At 36.4% G+C, this 22,437-nt stretch overlaps 1 protein-coding gene across 4 annotated transcripts in view; it reads right to left on the minus strand.

Annotated features, from left to right (window-relative positions):
* Positions 1–3,319: 3,319 nt before the first annotated feature.
* trim66 (tripartite motif containing 66) overlaps positions 3,320–22,437 on the minus strand; it is a 44,712-nt gene continuing 25,594 nt past the window's right edge. For 2 of the 4 annotated variants that reach the window (XM_087261160.1, XM_087261161.1), the window contains exons 9-18: positions 20,111–20,760; positions 14,641–14,847; positions 12,351–12,432; positions 11,191–11,275; positions 9,279–9,453; positions 8,541–9,202; positions 8,336–8,456; positions 8,104–8,178; positions 7,866–8,018; positions 3,320–3,633 (exon numbers count right to left, since the gene is read on the minus strand). In XM_087261160.1, coding sequence (XP_087117286.1) covers positions 3,388–3,633; positions 7,866–8,018; positions 8,104–8,178; positions 8,336–8,456; positions 8,541–9,202; positions 9,279–9,453; positions 11,191–11,275; positions 12,351–12,432; positions 14,641–14,847; positions 20,111–20,760 — 2,456 coding nt within the window. In that variant the 3' untranslated portion in view covers positions 3,320–3,387. Of the gene's footprint in view, positions 3,634–7,865; positions 8,019–8,103; positions 8,179–8,335; positions 8,457–8,540; positions 9,203–9,278; positions 9,454–11,190; positions 11,276–12,350; positions 12,436–14,640; positions 14,848–20,110; positions 20,761–22,437 lie in introns of all 4 variants that reach the window. The other 2 variants (XM_087261158.1, XM_087261159.1) reach the window with 1 other exon arrangement.

A 22,437-nucleotide genomic window follows, 5' to 3' on the forward strand; every position in this document is an offset into this window, starting at 1 on the left:
AACGGAGGTGTTTTCAGACGAGGCTTGGTGTTTGTGTCCCACTTGCCAGGTTGAGTCATAAGTGTGTCAGGGCTCTTTGACCCCATCAATGGACCATTCACTTCAAACGGAGTTATACAAAAAATGAATGCTGCACTTTTAAAGCTAAATGAGTCGATTGAGTGTGTGTTTATCTGGCAATAGAGTTTTCTGCACTTTTGAGCTCTTGTGATCTTTGGAAAATCTGTTTTATTATAAACAGTGCAGGATCTGATTACAAATTACTTGACAGAAGTTGTAGTTAGTAACAAAGCCTGATTACACATTTTATGTAACCGGACTACTTTTTGATTACTTTTAAGATTATCTTAGATGTCACAAATACAAAGAGAAAGAAAATACATTGCATTCTTTGTTATTAACATGGTGTATAAAATAGCAGCAGGTAATTCCCAAACTGGAGGTTGTGAAAGAACTGCAGGGGGATGTAAGTTGATTAAAATATTAATTCAATCATATGAATCTTGGAAATCATAATAACCAATGACAAATCACACACACAAAGGGTGGTTAGCAAAATATATTTGCATCAAGGAGATAACCTAGATTCCAGAGACCCCCAAATAAGATCATTCTTGTGTGAAAGACCTAAAATCTAAAACATAAAAAGGATCTGAATATTTTCTTTTAGGATCCATTTTATTTTCTTAATTATCGTATTGTCTTAATTATTTGCATGTAAATTAATTTAGAATTAGCTGTAATCTTTTGTTTATTAAAAGCAAATTTAGGACAATTTATATATTTTAATATTTTGCAATTAAATTGATATTGTTTATATAAAATAGATATTTTGGTATTTTTTCCTTTTTTAAATGTAAATTGTTTATTATATTTTTAATTATATATTAATGTGTGTTTATTTTAATAAAATGATTATTTATTCATTATTTTCACATTGATTTAAGCTTTTCCACATTTCCTCAGAACTCCTGGACCCATTTGAAAAGCAGTGTTAGTACAATTTAAATCAATTAGCTTATCCAAAATTTATCCCATTAACGTTAGCCTATATTTTAAAAGGTGACATATTTACATTTTATGTTTATATTTACCGTAGTATAGAATTTTTGGCATCTGAAGACAAAATCTTTTACTAACTGTTGCTAACAATAAACATACAGTAGGTAAACAGCGTCTGAAAAAAAAAGTCAATTCCCCTCGATTACATGTGTTTTAAGGGATAGTTCACACAAAAATAAAAAATTGTGTCATCATTTACTCATCCTACATTAGTTTGAATTTCTTCTGTTGAACACAAAAAAAGATATTTAAAAAATTGTTGGAAACCTGTAACCATTGACTTCCATAGATAGTTTTCCCTACAATGGATGACAGTGGTTGCTGGTTTCCAACATTTGTGTGTGTGTGTATGTGTGTGTTCAACAGAATTCTGTTGAAATCTGTTGACAAAACAAAAATATTTGAAATTATTGAGAACATTTCCAGATGTTGTTTAAATTTCTTATTTTGTACATTTTAATCAAAAAAGTTACAGTTGTTTTTGAAAAAGCAATCACTTAATTGTACGATTAATTTGTCGTACAAATAAATGTACTTCTAGCAGCTACTGTCGATAATGCAACAAAACTAAGGCCTTGAGAGGAAAAATGGATTCAAATATTTCTTTAGTGACTCCAACACAAAGCTTTGTAAGTTTAATGACTGACTATATATAAAAATTAGGTTTCAAATTTGTAAACTCATAGAAAAAGGCGATGTTGCTATTGATGTATGAGATGGAAATAACAACCTCTGAACCACATATTTACACCATACATTATATATTTCAGACTAAATACAATCCAGCTAAAGATAGTAAACAGCATTAAAAGAGGACCTAACATGATCTGCACAGCAATTAAAAGCGTTATTACAAAATTAGAAGACACGAATATCAAACCTGTATGTGACCCACAAAGAGGAACAAGCTGGACTAAAAATTGTTCCACCCGCCTGGGAAAAGATTAAAGATATTTCTGTCTCATTAGTCAATAAACATTTGAAATATGAATTTAAACATCACAGTAACGCAGCAACATCTTAATATCATCCCTCTTTTATACTAGAAAGGGGTCGTCGGGATTCAGTCACGTTACAAACCTCCTCCTGCCGCCAAAAAAAAGTCCAATATGAACTAATGTGTTGCTACTGTATATGAAGTGCTCCCTCTACAGGTCAATAAAATCATCACAGTAAACAAGTGGGGGAAAAGTACCCCATTACAAGGGATATTTGGAATAAAAAGAATGGAATTTAGTACAATTATATAACATTATCAATTAATGTTGCTTATCGCTATTTACTAAAAAGCAGTTGCCAGCAACCAGTCGGCTATCAAATTGATTGTACAATTTAGTAAGCATTGGAATAAATACTAGTGCAAGACTTTAGGCAAAGTTTGGAGATATAGGCTTATAACACCTACTCACAGCTACAGATAACAGCATAACACATAAACTGGTTATAATGACTGAGATCTGTCCTCAGAACAAAAACAAAAGCATATACTGTATTTCAACATGAACCTTATTTAAAAAGAATGAAAAATGCAGTGGATCTGTAATGTCTCTGTACATCTTATATATATATATATATATATATATATATATATATATATATATATATATATATATATATATATATATATATATATATATATATATATATGTATATATATATATATATATATATATATATATATATATATATATATATATATATATATATATATATATATATATATATATATATATATATATATATATATATATATATATATATATATATATATATATATATATATATATATATATATATATATATATATATATATATATATATATATATATATATATATGTATATATATATATATATATATATGTATATATATATATATATATATATATATATATATGTATATATATATATATATATATATATATATATATATGTATATATATATATATATATATATATATATATATATATATATATATATATATATATATATATGTATATATATATATATATATATATATATATATATATATATATATATATATATATATATATATATATATATATATATATATATATATATATATATATATATATATATATATATATATATATATATATATATATATATATATATATATATATGTATATATATATATATATATATGTATATATATATATATATATATGTATATATATATATATATATATATATATATATATATATATATATATATATATATATATATATATATATATATATATATATATATATATATGTATATATGTGTGTGTGTGTGTGTGTTTGTTTGTGTGTAGAGGCACAGCTAAAAGTGATTTCTCCTCCTGTTCAGAGAAAGTCTCCTCTTCCTCTTTCTGTGGCTCTGCTCTTTTCTTTCTGGCCATGGGAAACCAGTCATCATGGCTCTCTCCAGCTCCTCGTAATCCTCAGTGTCTGAGTCCTCCTCCTCCTCCTCCTGGACAGGACAGCTCAGGTCTGGAAACACCTCCCTCAGTTTGGAGATAAAGAAGGACTGTAGACTGTGGCCGGCCTGAGCCACTTCTGAGTCCGGCTGGAGAGACAAACAGCATGGAGACGAGCTTTTACAGTTTGTTTACAGTTATCTGGCGTATGTTCATAAACTACATATTTATGTGCATTATACATGAAAATAATGTCCTGTAATCTTGAAGAAACTGAATATTTTAATCTTTTTTTTTTTGTTAAACAATAAATTTTAAATGTAATTCTGTTAAAATGTATACTATTATTATTCATTTCATAAATATTTTATAGAAATTATTTGGTAGCACTTTATTTTACAGTTATGTTTCACGTGTATACAATGTATAATATGCCCTTTTATAATCATTTCACAAACTGGATACTAACATACTATCCCTAAACCTACCCCTGGGCATAAAATGAACCTTAAAAAGTTACCTTATGTAACCCAGAGGTTAGAATTGTTCTAATTATTAGTATTGTTAGAATGGTTAGTACAAATGTTGTAAAAAGTTTTCTAAAAAGAACTACATTTAAAAAAAGGTTAATCTTTAGAAAAAATAATTAGATCATTAAAATTATATATATCGACAACAGTTCTGTCTGGTTCTTGAATCTGATAGTAGTGCTGATAGCAGCGCAATATTCTGCCAGTAACAGTACTCAAACTGCCTTTTCACCCTCCCCCCTTTGTATTACTCTGCCCACATACAGCAACAAGCAGGGAACACTTTACAGTTTGACAAATATTGCTGCTGTTGGACAACATAATGTACTTTTGAGACTTTTTAGTCGAGAATGTAGTTGTTTAGATTGCTACTATGCAGTTTATTTATAAGGATAGTGCCTATTTTAAAATATTTATAATTTCTAAAGAGACAGTGAGTCAATGGCCATTAGCCTGTCTTTAAGCAAAGACAGTTGACAATGTTTATCCACGAGATGGCGACAGAGATGAATAATAAGCCCTAAGAGAAAACAGCATAATTTAAAACTACAGCTGATCAAATCATTATTATACAGATAAATGACTTTCTAAGACGATCTTTCTTTTTTGTATGTTGTAGTGCCGAATTTATACCATAGTAATATTGTGATCTCCCGATTGCAACTGAAAAATACTGGGAAATCTCTGTCGATTGATGGCATTTCATGCCGTTTAGTCTTATAATCATAAAGTGTGCGCAAAATCACCTGTTTTGTCATCACTGTAGGCATTACGCTAAAGTATCATTTAAACACTTGCTCTAAAGTGACGTTGGTGAATAAGCAACAGTTTCTGCTGTTCTGACCAGCTGCAGATGTAAAGGAATGGCGGAAGAAAGCAGTTCCTCTTACAAACTCTTAGTAATTTCTCTTCTTAGTAGAAAGTAGTTCCTCTTACACACGATTATGTCGCCAAACTGTTGTATAAACACAATAAAACACTCGTAGCAGTAACCAATAGCAAGATTTTGGGGAGTTTCCACTGAAGGCTGAGCTTGTTAGGTGTCAATATAGGAGTTTCTAATTCATCAGAGAAGGTGCTTACTGCAGAGCCACTTGGGTGGAGCTCACTTTGGAGCTCAGTGGGGGGGAGCTTGAGCTCCAGCTCCTTCTCCTATATGCTGTTTTAATGCATATGTCTACCCTGCCCCTAACCCCATCCCCCAGTGACATCACTTTTAGAAAAAGTGCAGCAAGGAGGAGCTGGAGCTCAAGTTCTCCTTTGCTTGAGCTCGGGTCTGCCCATGTGGCTCTGCAGTGAGTTCAACTTGATTGATTCGTTCATTTTCTTTTCGGCTTAGTACCTTTATTAATCAGTGGTCGCCACAGCGGAATGAACCGCCAACTTATCCAGCATATGTTTTACACAGCAGACGCCCTTCCAGCTGCAACCCATCACTGGGAAACACCCATACACACTCATTCACACACATACACTACAGAAAATTTAGCCTACCCAATTCAACTGTGCCATGTAACGCGTGTTTTGGGAAACTGGAGCACCCGGAGAAAACCCATGCGAACCCGGAGAACATGCAAACTCAACACAGAAATGCCAACTGATCCAGCCAAGGCTCCAACCAGCGACCTTCTTGCTGTGAGACGAACGTGCTACCCACTGCGTCACCGTGCAGCCCCCACTTGATTCATCATCTGATTATTTGAATGCAAGATTTTTGGGAGACATTCAGTGTGTGTTGCATTCTTTAAAAGTCCACCGAGAAACAAAACTTACTCCAAAGCTTAACATGTGCTTTATTTCTATACTTACACTAAGTGACACTAGTAGTGCAGAATCTACTGTACATATCTCATCTTAACAAAATAATGCTGGATTTTCTGTGGAAGGAAATGAAGCACGTGTAATGTGTGACCAGTTTACTGTCAATGCGCGGACTTCACCTCAATCACATGTACCACACAGAGATTTAACAATTTTGCTAAAACATCCAGTGAGTAATCTAGAGAGTAATTTAATGCTGCTGGCACATGGATCTGATGGGGGTTATTGAATGACCCCCAATCATGCCCTCATTTTATGCCCCTATTTTTTAACCAGTGCTGCTAAAAACCACATATTTTTGATACTGTAAGCTATAGAGATGCGTGGATCAGCTAAAATGACACCCGAATCCGTGGCCTTATACTAATCATTCACCCACTACCCGCCCGCACATATAATTTTATCTGAAATATATATCCACACTCGACCCGCACCTAATCGTCACTTTAATAATATTAATTCTTTGTTTTAGGCATGATGATAGGTCACCATGGATATTAACAGCAGATTCAGTGAGCTTTAATCTGCTCATCTCTGATAGTAAAATAATACGTTAATCGTAAACATTTTTAAATCAATATTTATTTATAAAAATAAAAGTTCGTCTTTGGACAACATTTTGTTCATTTTCAAATACAGAAAGTAAAAATAAGACATTTTAGCTTTTACAGATACAGGAACAAGATAACGAAAAGGGTGCCACTTCTGCCTAAACGGCAGCTATGTTGTGTTCACTTGGCCTTTTTTCTTTGCATTGTGCAAAAACAGAATAGCATCTGTGCCTAAATTCGGGCGATTCCGCCTCGCACCGAAAACACAGCCAGCTACACTGAATGAGCATTTGCCTTCTCTGCCTGTTGTAGGAATGAACAAGATTCTCCTCGCAAAGCGCTGCAGTCGTGTGAATAAGCGATTATGTTTCTCCCAGAGTGATAGCAGATTTTCCTCTGATACCTGAAAGTTTGAACAGTACTCTTGCACTTCATTATTTTTTTCATCTTACCATTCTGCAAAGCCCACTCTCTGCTTTTTCTGATTATCCGCAGCGCTCACAGATATAACCGCCATCGCTAGTAAGCTAATGTACAAAAAATTCAATTCAATTCATGTTTATTTATATAGCGCTTTTCACAATGTAGATTGTGTCAAAGCAGATAAACATAGTTCTAGTAAAGTCCAGTTTTTAGAGTTTAAGTTCAGTTTAGTTTCAAACACTGTAGAGCAAATCAAACGAAGCGCAGCTCCACAATTCCTGATCCAAGGGAGCCAGTGAGGAGGAAAAAATATTTCACCAATTGACGAAGTGAAGGGGTAGATAGATTTGTGAAGCAAGTAGCTGCTTACACATTCTTGTGATTTGATTGACATTATTGACATGATTGACCACACAAAAACCCAAACTGAGTGTGCCTCACACAGGCGAGTGGGCTTTACAAACCACCAGTAGAAAATGCATTTTTCATCTCTCTGATACCATAACTAAGACTGCACCAGCTTTTGAACATTTGCACCAGACACGTTTTTACCAAAAAATTACTATGCATTTATAGTGTGCTTTAGACAGATGAGTGGGCTTGACAAACCACCTGTTGAAAACACTCTCCACTCATCCTAAAAAAACAAATATTATAAAAAAAACCTCCCTAACTCCAGCATTTAATTCTCTGAGCACTAACAGATACTTAGCATAATTAGCGCTGTGTGTACTGCCTCTTTGTGTCACTTTGGACAAAAGCTTCTGCCAAATGACTAAATGTAAATGATTATATGAGCAAGCTCCTCCTGAACCTCCGCCCAGAACTTCATTTATTATACAATGCAAATACATGAAATGAACAGAAATGGGAGCTGTTTTTTTTTAGCTTAATCTATTAAAAATTAAATTTCAGCTAAATTAAACGGGATATTAAAAAAGTAATGCATAATCATTACATCAGCACGCGGTCTGAATGTGAATCAGCTTCGAAATTAAATATTCACCGCTAATGGCTCGGAGGAAATAGATTAAGAAAATAATGCATTTCACTCACGTAGTTAAACTTGGCACAGTTTTTGAACATGAGCAGGACGTCAGCCACAAACTCTTGTGGGGAACAATAGTGTGTGTGGCTGTTGCTGCCAAGCCTGTTTCGAATGACAGACAAATCCATTGGCTTCTTGATGATCTGATAATAATGACGGGCCTATAAATAGATACAAAATAAACAGGCAGTTAGATGTAAAGTATCACCCACAAACCTAACCTCAGAAAATTCATTTTAGAATTACCAGAGGGCTGACAGGCTCATGGAACGGAGCGCTGAGGATGTTGCTGAGAATCAGCAATGTCAACTTCTCGCATTTCTGTGATCAAACAGACAAGTCATCTATTGTTAGACAGTCTGCGAATCTCCAGAGGGAGGAATTTTTTTTTTTTTTTGGATGTAGATATCCTAGTTCCCTGAGGTCACAGGATTAATCAAAGCTAGACCAGATGAGATGCGGCATCCCCTTCACTTACCCTCTGGTCACACGCCGACAGCCCATATGGCATCATGCCTGTGGACATCTGGACATTCTCACAGTCATATTCCACCTCTGGCTGCTCCACATCCCGGCAGAGGGTGCAAATCCAGTCGCCTCTGAGGAACACCAAGATGATAGAGGTTAGTTTCGGTGCGAAAACACACAGGGGCATATGTGAATAAAAAGAGTGAGTGACTTACACGGGGAAACTATGAAGCGGTGGGACATGACATGATAAGTGGAAGACCTTCGGGCAACGGTCACAGCAAAGAAGATCTCCTCCGATTAGACAGACTGCACAGAAATCCTCGTTCTCAATCTCCGGACTTTCTTCTGAAGGCTGATGTTCAACAACAGGTTCTGGTACATTCTCAAACCCAGAAGATTGTGGAGAAACTGGTTGCTCCGTTTCCCATTCACACTCTGGTTCAAGATTCAGATTCACTTCGGCTGTGGAATCTGGATCTGATTCCATTTCCTGTTCGGAGAGCACCGATTCAGGAAGCTGTTCTGAAATCACATCCGATTCAGATTCGACTTGCAGTTCAGATTCCTGAGGGAGCTCTGATTCCACATCTGCTTCTCTTGTAGATTCTGTTTGGAAATCAGAGCCTGGCGCTGATATGAGATCAGATGGGGAGTCATCCGAGTGTATCTCCTCAGCGTCAGGTTGTAAGACAGCATCTTTGGAAACAGATAGCGCATCAGACTCTTGGTTTATATTGCAAAATTCTTGCACAGGAGGCTGAGAGTCCTCAAGGGAGCCAGATGATTCACAGCTATGCAGATGTTGCGGTGATAGCTGCGTTTCTGTGGGCGACATATTGTCCTCTGCCTGAACTGACTCCTTATCCAAAGTTCCCTTGACGGACATTAAAAAGATTATTATGTGATGTAAAACTTTCTAGAGAAGCATTTCATCAATGTTAAAGTGATACCTGAGAAGCGGCCTCTCTTTCTAGCACCTTCAAGACAGTTTCTTCAGGTTTAAGGCCAGATTGAGAAGATGGATCTGTGCTCTGATGGTTCTGTGGTGGATGTCGTGATACGAGGATCTTGAGTCGCTGAAGACACACAACAGGAACTTTGGAACCATCGGAGGATTCTTTGTCACTGTGGAAAACAACAACAGAAAAAAAAATTAACTACTGAGACAAGGGAGCCAAAAAACAAACTTGATTGTGGGCCAAAGGTCCCACAAATTTATCCACAAATAAATCAAGCTGTATTACAAAGTTTCCATGAATTTTTTCCTTGTTTATTTAAAAATAAATATAAAACATTCCTTTAAGCAAAATAACTTATCCATTATATATATTTTTTATTGGACCTATTTTAATGAAAACATAAGTATTCCATTTATAACATTGAATTTAATGCCGAATACACTAGTCAAGCTGCACCTGCCTTTATTTACAACATTGAAACATTTAATTCAAGTTTTTTTAGCAGCCTAAAAATAAAGCATTAAACCATTAACTTCAACCCTTCCCACAATTCTCCCTCTCTTCTCAAAGGTTACAATGGGACAACTTTGGCCAGCGGGCCCTAGTTTGGGCATCTCTGCTCTAAGACGTTGCACAAAAAAAAAACACAACTTATCACATACTGTAAATAAATGCTGTGTGTTTCAGGGTAAAGTGGAGAGCTGTATTCTTTTATGATCTGGTGTCTTAGTGTGGCTCAGTTTCAGTCAATTATATCCTTCCATATTTGTAATGAGAAGCGTTTATAAATAAACTGTTGCCAACAGATGAGATTCTCTAGGGGCTCACTGTGGTTTTCCATCAGAATAACTGCTTAGTATTAGATATTAGATACAGCCATAAATGCTGGTACCGCACGCTTAGAGTTGCACTTTAAAATGTTATTATAATTTTCTTAAATTGGCTGCTGTGTTTAGGATTTGATTAAGTAAATGGCTGTCTTTATGAATTGGTGTTTAAATCACTGGTTAACCCTACCCATTTAAAATGCAGATTCATTCACATGCAGTGTTTTTTGCAGATATATAGCAGTACTGTTTTTGTTCATGCTTCATAGGGCAACCAAATGTGAGCGTGCACACCAACATGCTAAACACCAGGCATAATGTTGTATTTTAAAAAGGCCTCTGATTATTATTATTATTATTATTATTATTATTATTATTATTATTATTATTATTTATATTATTTTTTTTCAACCAATGGGATTGCAGCTACTGTTCACATGCTTTGAATTGTTAAAGTTACATTTAAACATGACTTGGTGGCACTCAATGACAAAATGTTTAAAAGAATATTGAATGATAAAACAGTGGGTGTGGCTTCTACTGAGAGCTGATTGGACATAGTAAAGTAGGTATTCATTTTCTTTTCAGCTTAGTCCCTTTACTAATTTGAGGGTGCCACAGCGGAATGAACCGCCAACTTATCCAGCACATTTTTACGCAGCGGATGCCCTTCCAGCCGCAACCCATCTCTGGGAAACCTACACACACACTCATTAACACACATACAGTACGGACAATTTCGCCTACCCAATTCACCTGTTCCACATGTTTTTGTACTGTGGGGGAAACCAGAGCACCCGGACGAAACCCACGCAAATGCAGGGAGAACATGCAAACTCCACACAGAAACGCTAACTGACCCAGCCGAGGCTCGACCATGCGACCTTCTTGGTGTGAGGCAACAGCACTACCTACTGCGTCACCCTTATTATTATTATTATTTTTTTTATAATAATTATTATTATTATATAATAAAACAAGAGTTTTTCCCTTTCTTTCTTTTTAATTGACTACAATTGGATTTATTTTCTGCAAATATATGTATGAATCCATTTAAAACAATCGAACAATTGTACCTGGTGTGCGGATCGTCTCTAGAATTTCTGTGCTTCTTTCTAGTCTTCAGCCTTTTGTTTTCATAGGCATATGCATACACATTTTCTGAAACCAGAAACAAAAACATGTTATTTAAAATAGCTACAGTTACATTCAGAATAGATTTTAAAGTATTATTACTTGTCTATAAATCACTAAAAGGCCTAGGACCTCAATAAATTACAGATATGCTCACTGAATACAAACTTAACAGATCACTCAGATCTTAAGGACCAAATAAATTAGAAATTTCAAGAATTCATTCAAAGCTGGGTGAATCAGCCTTTAGCTATTAGATGTTATCTAATCACCCCTGCCACTGGAATCAGCTTCCAGAAATGATCAGATGTGCTCCAACATTAGGTAAATTCAAATCAAGACTGAAACACTTCTGTTTAGCTGTGCCTTTACTGAATGAGCACTGTGCTACAGATTACACTATTATTTCTTTCCTTTCTTTTTTTATTCTTTTATAACCTGTTTTAACACATTCAGTTTATCTGTTTTTAATTACTTTTATTATTTGTTTTCTTATTTTCTTATACTTGTTTCTTTTATTCCTGTTTTTGTAAAGCACTTTGAATTACCACTGTGTATGAAATCTGCTATAAAAAAACATGCCTTGCCTTGATAGATTAAGCTACTAGAACAGGGGTGTCAAGCTCAGTTCCTGGAGGAAAGCACAGCCCTGCACAGTTTAGTTTTGACCTTTCTTCAACACTTCAGCTGTGGTCACACTGCACTTTTCACCCCATTCATACACCTGTGAATGCGGCAGACTTCAGTCTTACAGAGAAGTTTTGCAGTTCACTTTGAAGCTAGCAAAGTTCAAGCTTGGTGAACTCTGACCTGTGAACAGTACATGACTGCATGTGACCAATCCAAAAAAATAAATTTTACAACATTGATCAATCACTCACCTTTTTTAATGTCTAATCATCTTGTTTAATCTCGCCCCCTTTCGCAGTGCCGTACGACAGAATTTCACATGCTGAAAGTCTAGTGTGACCTCTGCATTACCTGTAAGTGGAACTAATCTGTGCTGGGCTGCGGCCCTCTAGGAACTAAGTTTGACACCTGAGTGTATGTACATACATTGTATGTACATTGAAAGATAAACATGACAGACTTTCTTTATCACCTGGTTCGGATTTGTAGGTGGTCAGTGAAGATGCGACGTGACTGCTTGGGTACATCTCTGAAGCATGGAGCTGTGCACAGGTCTGCTGAGATACAGTTGAGAGAACAGCAACATCAAGGTTTTGAAACACTGCCTCTTTATTGACAATTAATGAATCCAGTGACGTGACAACAGCAGCATGCAGACTAAATCAGAGAATATGAACGCAGGTGAACTTGTTTAGCTGAACACAATCAGTTCTGTGGGCTGCTGCATCTCATTTGTTCTTAGAAAGAGGTTAAAGGAACTGTTTCCTAGACAACAGTTATCTCTCTTTTGATGTACATCTTCCGATTTGTGCACTTAAAAGGAAAGTCAGAGAGCTGTAAACACTGAACTGGTGTTTCACAGTTGTGACAGAGGCTGGGGGGTTTGAAATGGACTTGAAAAGGAATCATGATGAAAAGCGCTTCAGGTCAAGAGCATTTCATCAATGTCAATTACCATGAATATTAATGTAGTGAATTATTCACATCAATGCACTATTCATACTTTCTTAAAAGTATGGTTTACCAAAAAGGTTCACAGGCATCCTTGTTGCCATGACTACTGGTGGTTTAAACCTTCTAATAGGCCCTATATAATCCACAAGGGTTATTATAGTTAACCACATAAGCACACACACATGCACACTTGAACAGCTTTCTTTATGGGGACTTCCCATAAAAGTAACATTGTACAGGTTTTTATACTGTACAAATTGTATATTCTATCACACTACCCACCCTATTTTCAAAATACTTCATCCTGTGTGATTTTTTAACCCGTTTTCATCATGGGGCCAAAAAATGTCCCTTCAAATGTCCCTTAATTATTGTGATATCCGGATTGCAACAGAGAAATAATGGGAAATGCCTGTAGACTGTTGGCTTTTCATGTTTTCACTCATGTTCTTATAATCTTAAAATGTGAGCAAAATGTTGTCATCACTTTAGATATTGCGCTAGAGAATCATTCAAATACTAGCCCTAAAGTGGCGTTGGTGAATTAGTAATGGCTTCTGCTGTTCTGAAGTCAGCTGCAGATGTGCATGAATGGCAGAAGAAAGTAGTTCCTCATACAAAATGATTTTTAGACTCTCCGTGTTTGATTTACTTTTTATACACACGATTATGCCATCAAACTGTTGTATAAACTTCAATATCACACTTGTAGCAATGCAATATGGCAGTATAATGGCAGTAAGAGTATAATGGTAGTTGGAGGTGTCCATTGGCACGAGGCCTGATATTGCTCATATATATATATATATATATATATATATATATATATATATATATATATATATATATATATATATATATATATATATATATATATACCTAAGTAAAATTTAAATTTAATTCAATAATTTCAATAATGAATTTGAAAACAGTAAATATACCATTTTTTAAAATCATATTAATTATGAAAATATATATATTTTAGAAACCGAATAAGTTAAACAACTATGCAAAATTCTACTGCTATCCATAACATTTAACATTTTTTACTTTAATACATGGAAATTAAGAGTGTGCACAGATTAAAATTGCAAAGCTTAAATAATTAAGAAATATCCATTTAAGTTTATCTGGCCTCATTTGAGAACATTTTCAAAACATCTCTGACCTCTCTTGGAAGTTTCCTAGGTTAAGAACTACTTAAAATCTTATTATTATTTTCTTAAATTGGCTGATTTGTTCAGGATTTGTTCAAGTAAATGGCTGTCTTTATGAATTGGTGTTTAAATCACTGGTTAACCCGACCCGTTTAAATGCAGATTCATTTACATGCACTGCTCAGTGCAGACACACAGGAGTCCTGTTTTCATTCATGCTTCACAGGGCACCAATGTGAGCGTGCACACCAACATACAAAACACCAGGCATAATAGTAATAAATAAAAAAAAGCCTTTGATTATTATTATTATTTATATTATTTATTTATTTACTTATTTTTGATTTAAGGTGTACATGGAAAACCTCTCAAAACATCTCCATCCTCTCTTGGAGGGTTAAGAACTACTCCCTAATAGGCCTACAATCTAAAAAACAAAGTCTATTATTGCCATTAATTTTAGGACTTAGGATATTTCCATTCCACAAAAGCTTCTTAACACTGAAGAAAAAAAAAACATTGTTCAAGTTATTTGAAGAACTCTGATCTAAAATCACTCCTTGAAGAAACATGATATCATTACAAAAACCACCATGTATATTTAACAGTGCGCACTTGTCTCATCACGCTCTGGAAAAAGAAAATATTCACCTGCTGCGTTGTACATCCCTGGTCCCCAGTCGCTGTTGCCAGGCCGTGAGCATCCTTGATCGACCTGTCTTTACAGAGCCTTTTACGAGGTCCTCTGGGTGCATCCGCACTGCTTTGAGACCTGCTCGCCCTCTTCAAACCTGGACAACTCCGACCATCGCCTACCTGGCCCTGAACCAGCGCGAACATCTCCAGCTCTGAGGATCTCTACGCAAGAGAGCCAAACTCTCATTAGGCTAAAAGTAAATCTGACAGCACATGCGGCAAACCACAGCCATAGCAACAGTGACAACAGAGGTGACGAACAACAACCTTGAGCAATGTGACAACGCTGCTTTGCAGCACAAGGACCAACAATCGCGACAATCTATCAACACGATAACTCTCCTGATGATAATATACCACTTAGTTACAGCGCCAATTATCATATGTAAATCCCACTTCTGGGGCCACGGAAGGCTTCTTTGAATAAGCGGCATTAACACATCAGAGATTAGACTTTCTCTTCTCTTGTCATGATTTCAGTAATGCGAGAAGTTGGAGAAAAGCCCAAGCGACTGCATCCTTCGCTGGCACGACAAATGTCAGAGTCTGAAGCGGCGGCCCGATGAATGTGCGCTCCACGAAGGGCCCTCCTCCGACTGTCTTCTCTGCCGCATAATTACCTCAGGATTAAAAAAACACTCACCTACTAGAAGCCCAGGAGGAGAGGTGTAATGAATCGAGCGTCTTGCAAGCATGTGTGGGTGCAGAGTGAAGGTAGGAGGTCTTGGAGACTTCAGAAGTAATCGTGTGGGCTTTATACAGCGAGCAGAAGAAAAATGCAACAGCCGCTCCTTCAATTCCCAGAGCTTCTCATTAATGCCAGGTTAAGTAAATATGCGGTTGCACCCAAGCGCTGTTTTTTTATTTATTTTCACTCCCTTTAATCATGTCATAGTTTTGGGCTAAAGATGATACATAATAAAAAAATATTACACTAATTTGCCTCTGGAGTGCCAGATCTTAAGGGGGAAACTTGATTTTGATGGGTGTTTGTCTTAGGAAAATGCATCAAATTACTGACATCAAGAGCTCTAATAATAACTTCTATTGCCTGATTTGGTTGTCGTCCGGTGCAGCTTGAGAAGCAGTTGCGGAGCTGTTTGTGTGTTAGTGTGTTTTTAATTGTTTGCGAGCCCACACCGCAGGTTTCCTCACTTATTACTCACCATATGCTAGCAGAGGTGCTGTCAGCAGCTGTCATCATGAAAGCAGATTACAGCCACGTAAATAGAAATGATGCTGATGGGAATCATTCTATTTCCTCTTTCTACATTAATATTGAGAGATAATATTGTGATGTTGAACTTTGCCGTTCTCAGGGTGTCATCCACCACAAATATACTTATGGTAAAGCAAAATATGAGCTGTCTTTAATGGAAAATACCGCACAAACTGCAGTGAATCATGTGAAATTCTGAGCCGTGTCCATGAGGCATGACGTTATTTATGACCTTAACGGGTATTTTAACCAAATAATACTTAAGTGTATTGCTTTACTGTATAAACAAATTCAGAGTAAATTAATATTTGAATTTTGGGAGTTATTATAACTGGTCAAGTATTTCTCTTTTTTTTTTTTTTTTTTTGCTGCTCATTCATTCATTTTCTTTTCGGCTTAGTCTCTTTATTAATCTGAGATCGCTACAGCCAATTTTTCCAGCACATGTTTTACGCAGCTGATGGCCTTCCAGCTGCAACCCATCACTAGGAAACATCCATATACACGTATTCACACACATACACTGCGGACAATTTTAACTATCCCAATTCACTGATGCCACAAGTTTTTGGTATTGTAGGGGAAACCGGAGCAACCTGAGGAAACCCATGCCAACAGGAGGAGAACATGCAAACTTCACACAGAAACACCAACTGACCCAGCCGGGGCTTGAACCAGCGACCTTCTTGCTGTGAGGTGAATGTGCTACCCACTGCGACACTGTGCTGCCTTTTTTTTTTTTGCAACTTATAGATCAATATCATTATATTATTATATATCATCATAAAACTTCTGTGAAAAAATGAACAAGAACTTTTTATACAACAGTTCTGTCTGGTTCTCCAATCTGATTGGCTGATAGCCGTGAGATATTAAAGTAATATCAGCACTCACACAGCCTCTTCACCCTTTTGTATTACTCTGCCCACTCAAGTGGCAAGCAGAGGTCTACAGTTTGACAAATATTGCAGCTGTTGTACAACATAATGTACTTTTAAGCTTTTTTAGGCTAGAATGTAGTTGTTTAGATTGCTACTAGGGGTGTCAAAATTAATTGTTTCTTCGATGCACCGCGATGCAGATGCAGACAATTTGATATCGGTACAATAATAATCATAAACAATTAATATGGACTGACTTCATTTATCTCATATGTGCAATGTCGCCGTAACTGATTATGGCAAAGGAGGCGAGCTGGCGTATTTACAACGCTCCAACTACATAAAAATGCAGAAACTGCACAATTTCACTGCATGTGTGTTTGCAGGACAGTCTTTCACTGACACTTAAATCAGTAGCTCCTATTTCACTGCGATTGAGAGAATGAAAGTAAACTCCATTTCTCTCTCTCTCTTTCTCACTCACTCTCACTGTGGCACATTTGACCTGCTCGTGTGACTTTTCATAAAGCGCTGGAGCGGTCGATAACTCTGGTGTAATTTGAACAGGCAGTCTAACAATATCGCTCCCGAGCAAGCACACGTGCGTGTGTGTGTGTGTTTATGTGTGTGAATGGGAGAGAGTGTTATGCTGTGTGTCGCTGTCTATGTTTGTGTGTGTGTGTGTGTGTGTGTGTGTGTGTGTATGTGTGTGAATGAGAGAGAGCGTGATGCTATGTGTCACTTGCTTGGTGCTGTACAGACAGCTTGTTATCCCCCACTCCTCCAAATATAAAGCTGTGTATGGAAAGCATCGTCAACACACCGTGATGCACCGAGATATCGAATTGAACCGAATCGATGGTATGATAATTGTAACCGAACCGTGAGACCATTGTAGGTTCACACCTCTAATTGCAACTATGCAATTTATTTAAAAGGATAGTGCATATTTTCAGAGATTCAGCACGAACCTGTCATACTGAGCAAAAATGATTGACGTTCCGCCACAAGATGGTGACAGAAACTGCATAATTAAGTCCTTTTTTTTCAGGGATAGTTTCAAAGTACAGCAGAACAAATCATTACAGAACTGGTAGGTGACATTCTAAGTTGACCTCTCTCTTTTGTATGTTGTAGTGCTGTATTTATACTATAGTAAAAATGATATTTTTTGCTTTGCGCTGGCTTTTTTGGGGTTAATTATTGTGATCTCTCTATTGCAACAGAGAAATAGTAGGGAATCTCTGTAGACTGATGGCAAAATCACCTGTTTTGTGATCATTTTAGACATTACGCAAGAGAATCATTCAAATACTATGTCTAAATGAATGTTCGTGAAGTAGCAATGGTTTCTTCTGTTCTGACAGCTGCAGATGAGTACATCCCGTTTTGATTTATTTTTTTAATTTTTCACTGAATATAGGTAGTAAATTTTGCTGCATTTGAACAAACCAGATTATTAAACAGAAATTATTATTATTGAATAATATTTTCGTTGCTGAACACCTTTAGAAATTGTAAATTATTTTTTGATTAGCTACAGATTTGGTTTCAGAACTGACTAATACAATGCATATGTACAAATATAATATTGTATGGCATCTTATAGAAAATATACATTTAAAAGGTAGATTTGTGATGGGTGTACTTGTATATAGTTTAGAATACTGACTTATAACTTTGTTTAATAGTTAATAGTTTAAATTAAACAATTATTAAATAATTGTACAATTAATTGTGAATAGAAAAGTTATTTTCAACATTGGTCTAATTGATCTTTATTTACTGATTACTGTTTTTAAGTCTAGAAGTCACACTTGATTTTATATGCACTTTTTAAAGATGGTTGTTTAGGTGGTGACTAGGGGTGTCAAAATTAATCGTTTCTTCAATGCACCGCGATGCAGACGCGGACAATTCGGTATCGGTTCAGTAATAATCATAACCGGTTATTACTGACGTCATTTACCTCATATGCGCTCTGTCATGAGAGAGACGATCGCGAGTATTTACAACGCTCTAACAACTTAATACTCATGAACTTTGCACAATTTCACTGTGTGTTTGAGAATGAAAGTAGCCTACCCCATCTCTCTCTCTCTCTCTCTCTCTCTCTCGCTCGCTCTTGCTCTGCCTCTGTCTCTCTCTCTTTCTTACACACACACACAGTGGCCCATTTGACCTGCTGGCGTGACTTTTCTTTTCCTCTCGGCTGTTTTACAGCGTTACTTTTGGATACAGAAACGAGCGCATGTCTGCAGAGTTTTCTCCACCGTGTCTATCAAAGAACAGCTGTGAGATCGCCGCTGCCGCCTGCCGCTTATTATTCATCTAAAGACCGCAGCGCGCAAGAGCCAATCGCAACCATTTTTGTTGAGGGTGTAACCAATCAAAGAGGTGTAATAGAACTAGACAAGGATCAGAAATTGAGCTGGATATTTATATTTGTTTATATTATTTGCTAAATGCTCGTTTTTTTTAAAAGTTACAGTTTATATATCTAACTGTTTGTATTAAATGACACAATTGTATTACAAATAATAGCTTATATAAATATAAATATATTCATACATTTTAATACAAGAGCTGCTGCTGTGAAGAAAATATAAAAGCATCGTCAATGCACCGTGATGCACCGAAATATCGAATTGAACCGAATCGATGGCATGATAATCGGAACCGAACCGAACCGTGAGACTAGTGTAGGTTCACAGCTCTAGTGGTGACTAAAGAATTATATACATTTTTAATGTGCTTAAATTAGCAGCTTCAGCTTATGTACTCAAACTACTTAAAGTTATTTTGAGGCCTCATTAAATGTTCTATGAGGCCCCATGATAGGCTCGACCCTCTGTTTGAAAGCCTCTTTTACAAGAACATGATGCATCAAACCAACATCACAAAACAAGTAGCAATAAAAAGTGACTTTTACACAACCAACAAGTCTAACACAACCCCACAAGTAGGGCAAAGTCAACTTTTTTTTAAAAAATGCTGTAAAGTTGCTACTAGACACATTAAAGAAATCACCTAATAGATATACTTTCCATTCATTCATACAGTACTTAACCTAAAATCTTGTCAAACTAGCAAAATGAAAGTGGCTATACTGTAAGCACCCAGACTGCATGTCTGCATTGCAGCTCGGTGGTCTTTTCATCTGCTAGGGTTTGTGGTGGACCAGTTAACAGCGTGGTTGAAATGCAACCTTTGCAAACACTAAAGAATGCCAAGCCTAAGGACTGTGGTCAGTATTGAGCGCACTGAGAGCAAAGGTATTGCTTTGCAAAGTAACGATAAACAGTGACACGCTAATGAAACTCACCCTGTCATCATCATCACCAATGCGAGCAGCTATGGACTGCAGTTCAACCATAGGCTGGCAGCTGGTTTCTGCGGTGGTCTGCATTTGAGCCTGTTTGTGGATCTGTGGCAGCTCTGCATCTGCTGAAGCCTCTGGCCCTGTAGATGCTTCGGGTGCAGATGTTTGCCCTCTTCTGCTGGCTTTCTGACCTGTTGTAGAACTTTTCTCATCCATGACAGTCTGGCCTGAATCAGCAGGGAGCAACTCGATGTTGGATCCTACAGGGTGCCGGGGTTGAGAGGAGCTGCTTCCATGCTGAACGAGGTCAGATCCAGGGTGAGAGGTGGACTGCTGCATGGGCTGAGCTCCAGGTGGATGTACAGGGACGGATGTTTCTGTATCCCAGCAGCTGTGCAGTGATGGCGGGGAGCTCCGTCTGGTAGCCTGAGCACACTGGGCAGGGAATTTCTCCAATGGGACGGTTTGAGCAGGCCTGCAATGCAGGCAGCAGAGCGAGGGCTGGCAGAAGGTCTGGTAGGCACAGCCAGGCTCCCGCACTGCATGGCACAGAGGAGGCATCGCTATGCACGGAACAGGCTGGGGTCGCAGGATACTGGAGTGACCAACAACGTCTGAGTATGAACGACTTCCACCTTCAACAACCAGCTGACCTAAAGCAAGGGGAATCAGTAAAGTGATTGACCGCCAACTGATGTGATCCTCATTTAATTTTCTGTACCTCTAAACCTTGCATTGCTAGCTGTGTTTTCATGCAAAGCTGAGAATTTCACTTGCACACAAAATTAGCAAATTGCATCAACCTTGTGTAAATAAAACACTGCTTCCACCCGAAGAGATGAAGACAACTAAATCTTCCTGATACACTTGCACATTTATCAAGAAAATGAAAACTGCGGCAAAAGACCAACTTATTAGTAGACTTTTTTTTTCTTTTAATTCCAAGTGTTGGAACAATTTTAAATGTAATACTTTGTATAAATGATTTCAAATAACTAATTTCTTTGGTCTTTGCCATAATGACAGTACATAATATTTTTCTATAAATTTTGCAAGATACTAACTTTCAGATTACAGTGCCCAGTAAAGGCTTAACTATTGTAGTAATTAGTAAGATGTCTGATCTGACATTACCTCCCGATCCAGACAATATATATATAATCACATCTATAGTTATGCGGTGACAGAGAGTTAGACCTCTTTCTCTCTTTCTTGACTTCACACAGAATCAGCAACGCGTGTGGCATGACATCACTTTGTCGGCTTTTAACCAATAGCGTCTCTGCAACAAAGTAGAACAGCTTGAAGCGGAAATCAAGAGTATATTTGCAGTCTGGAGGTATTATAAAGTTGATGACCACAACATTGCTATAGTAAACTGTTAGATAAACTTGGCATTACCTGTCTAGTCTTTTAAGTTAAGGTGCTATTTGTTTTTATATTAGATTTTTTTTACATTTACTGTTGCACTGTTTTTTATATTTACTGTGCAAATTGATGTTATTTATTACTTGATTGTTCAAGTTACTTCACTGAAGCAAAAAGTTGAATGTTAAAATAAGGTGAATTAAATAATACATAAGGAATATCCTGAATCTGTTTCTTTGCTCTTTTTTACTGTTTTTTTTATGTATTATAGAATTATTGTATCAGGTTTTGGTATCGGCAGATACTCAAGATCTAATGACTCTAATGACTGAAACTCGAGGGCAAAAAAACCTGATTGGGACATCCCTAGTAATTAGGTTAACTAGCCAAGTTAGGTTAATTAGGACCACATTGGACAACAGTGGTTTGATTGGTAAGAATTTTGCCTTTACCTGTATAGTATGTGCCTCAGAGTAAGCAGATAAAATGCAACAAATGTGGTCATGTTACCTTGACCACATTTATCTCTATCAATAGGTTGGCCTCATGCTTGGTAACACAATCAAGATAACCAATCTAAGGCCTTGCATCAAATAATTGTACACCTAAGCTACAGTATGCATAAACTTAACTATTATATAAACTATTCCCCCCTTAAATGTACAAATGTATCGTTAAAAAATATCAAGTTGACATTGTTAGAATGTTCTCCATTCATGCTCTCTTTAAAGACATAACAGAATGTTTGTTAAAATGTGGAAGCCCTTTTTTATCTTGTGTTAAAACTCTCCAGCTGGATCTAGACTGATCACCCTAACTTGCTCTTGACAATAATAATACACCAGTTTGTAATTTTTCATGACTGTGAATTGTAACATTTAGATTGTTGCATAAATGTAGTCATCTGCCCCTCATTTAGTTGTGTAATTGGCTTTAATTTTCATTCATTCATTCATTTTCTT

This window comes from Danio rerio, chromosome 7 (genome assembly GCF_052040795.2).
Source record: "Danio rerio strain M-AB ecotype USA chromosome 7, GRCz13ab, whole genome shotgun sequence".
In the NCBI taxonomy this organism is placed as follows: Eukaryota; Metazoa; Chordata; class Actinopteri; order Cypriniformes; family Danionidae; genus Danio; species Danio rerio.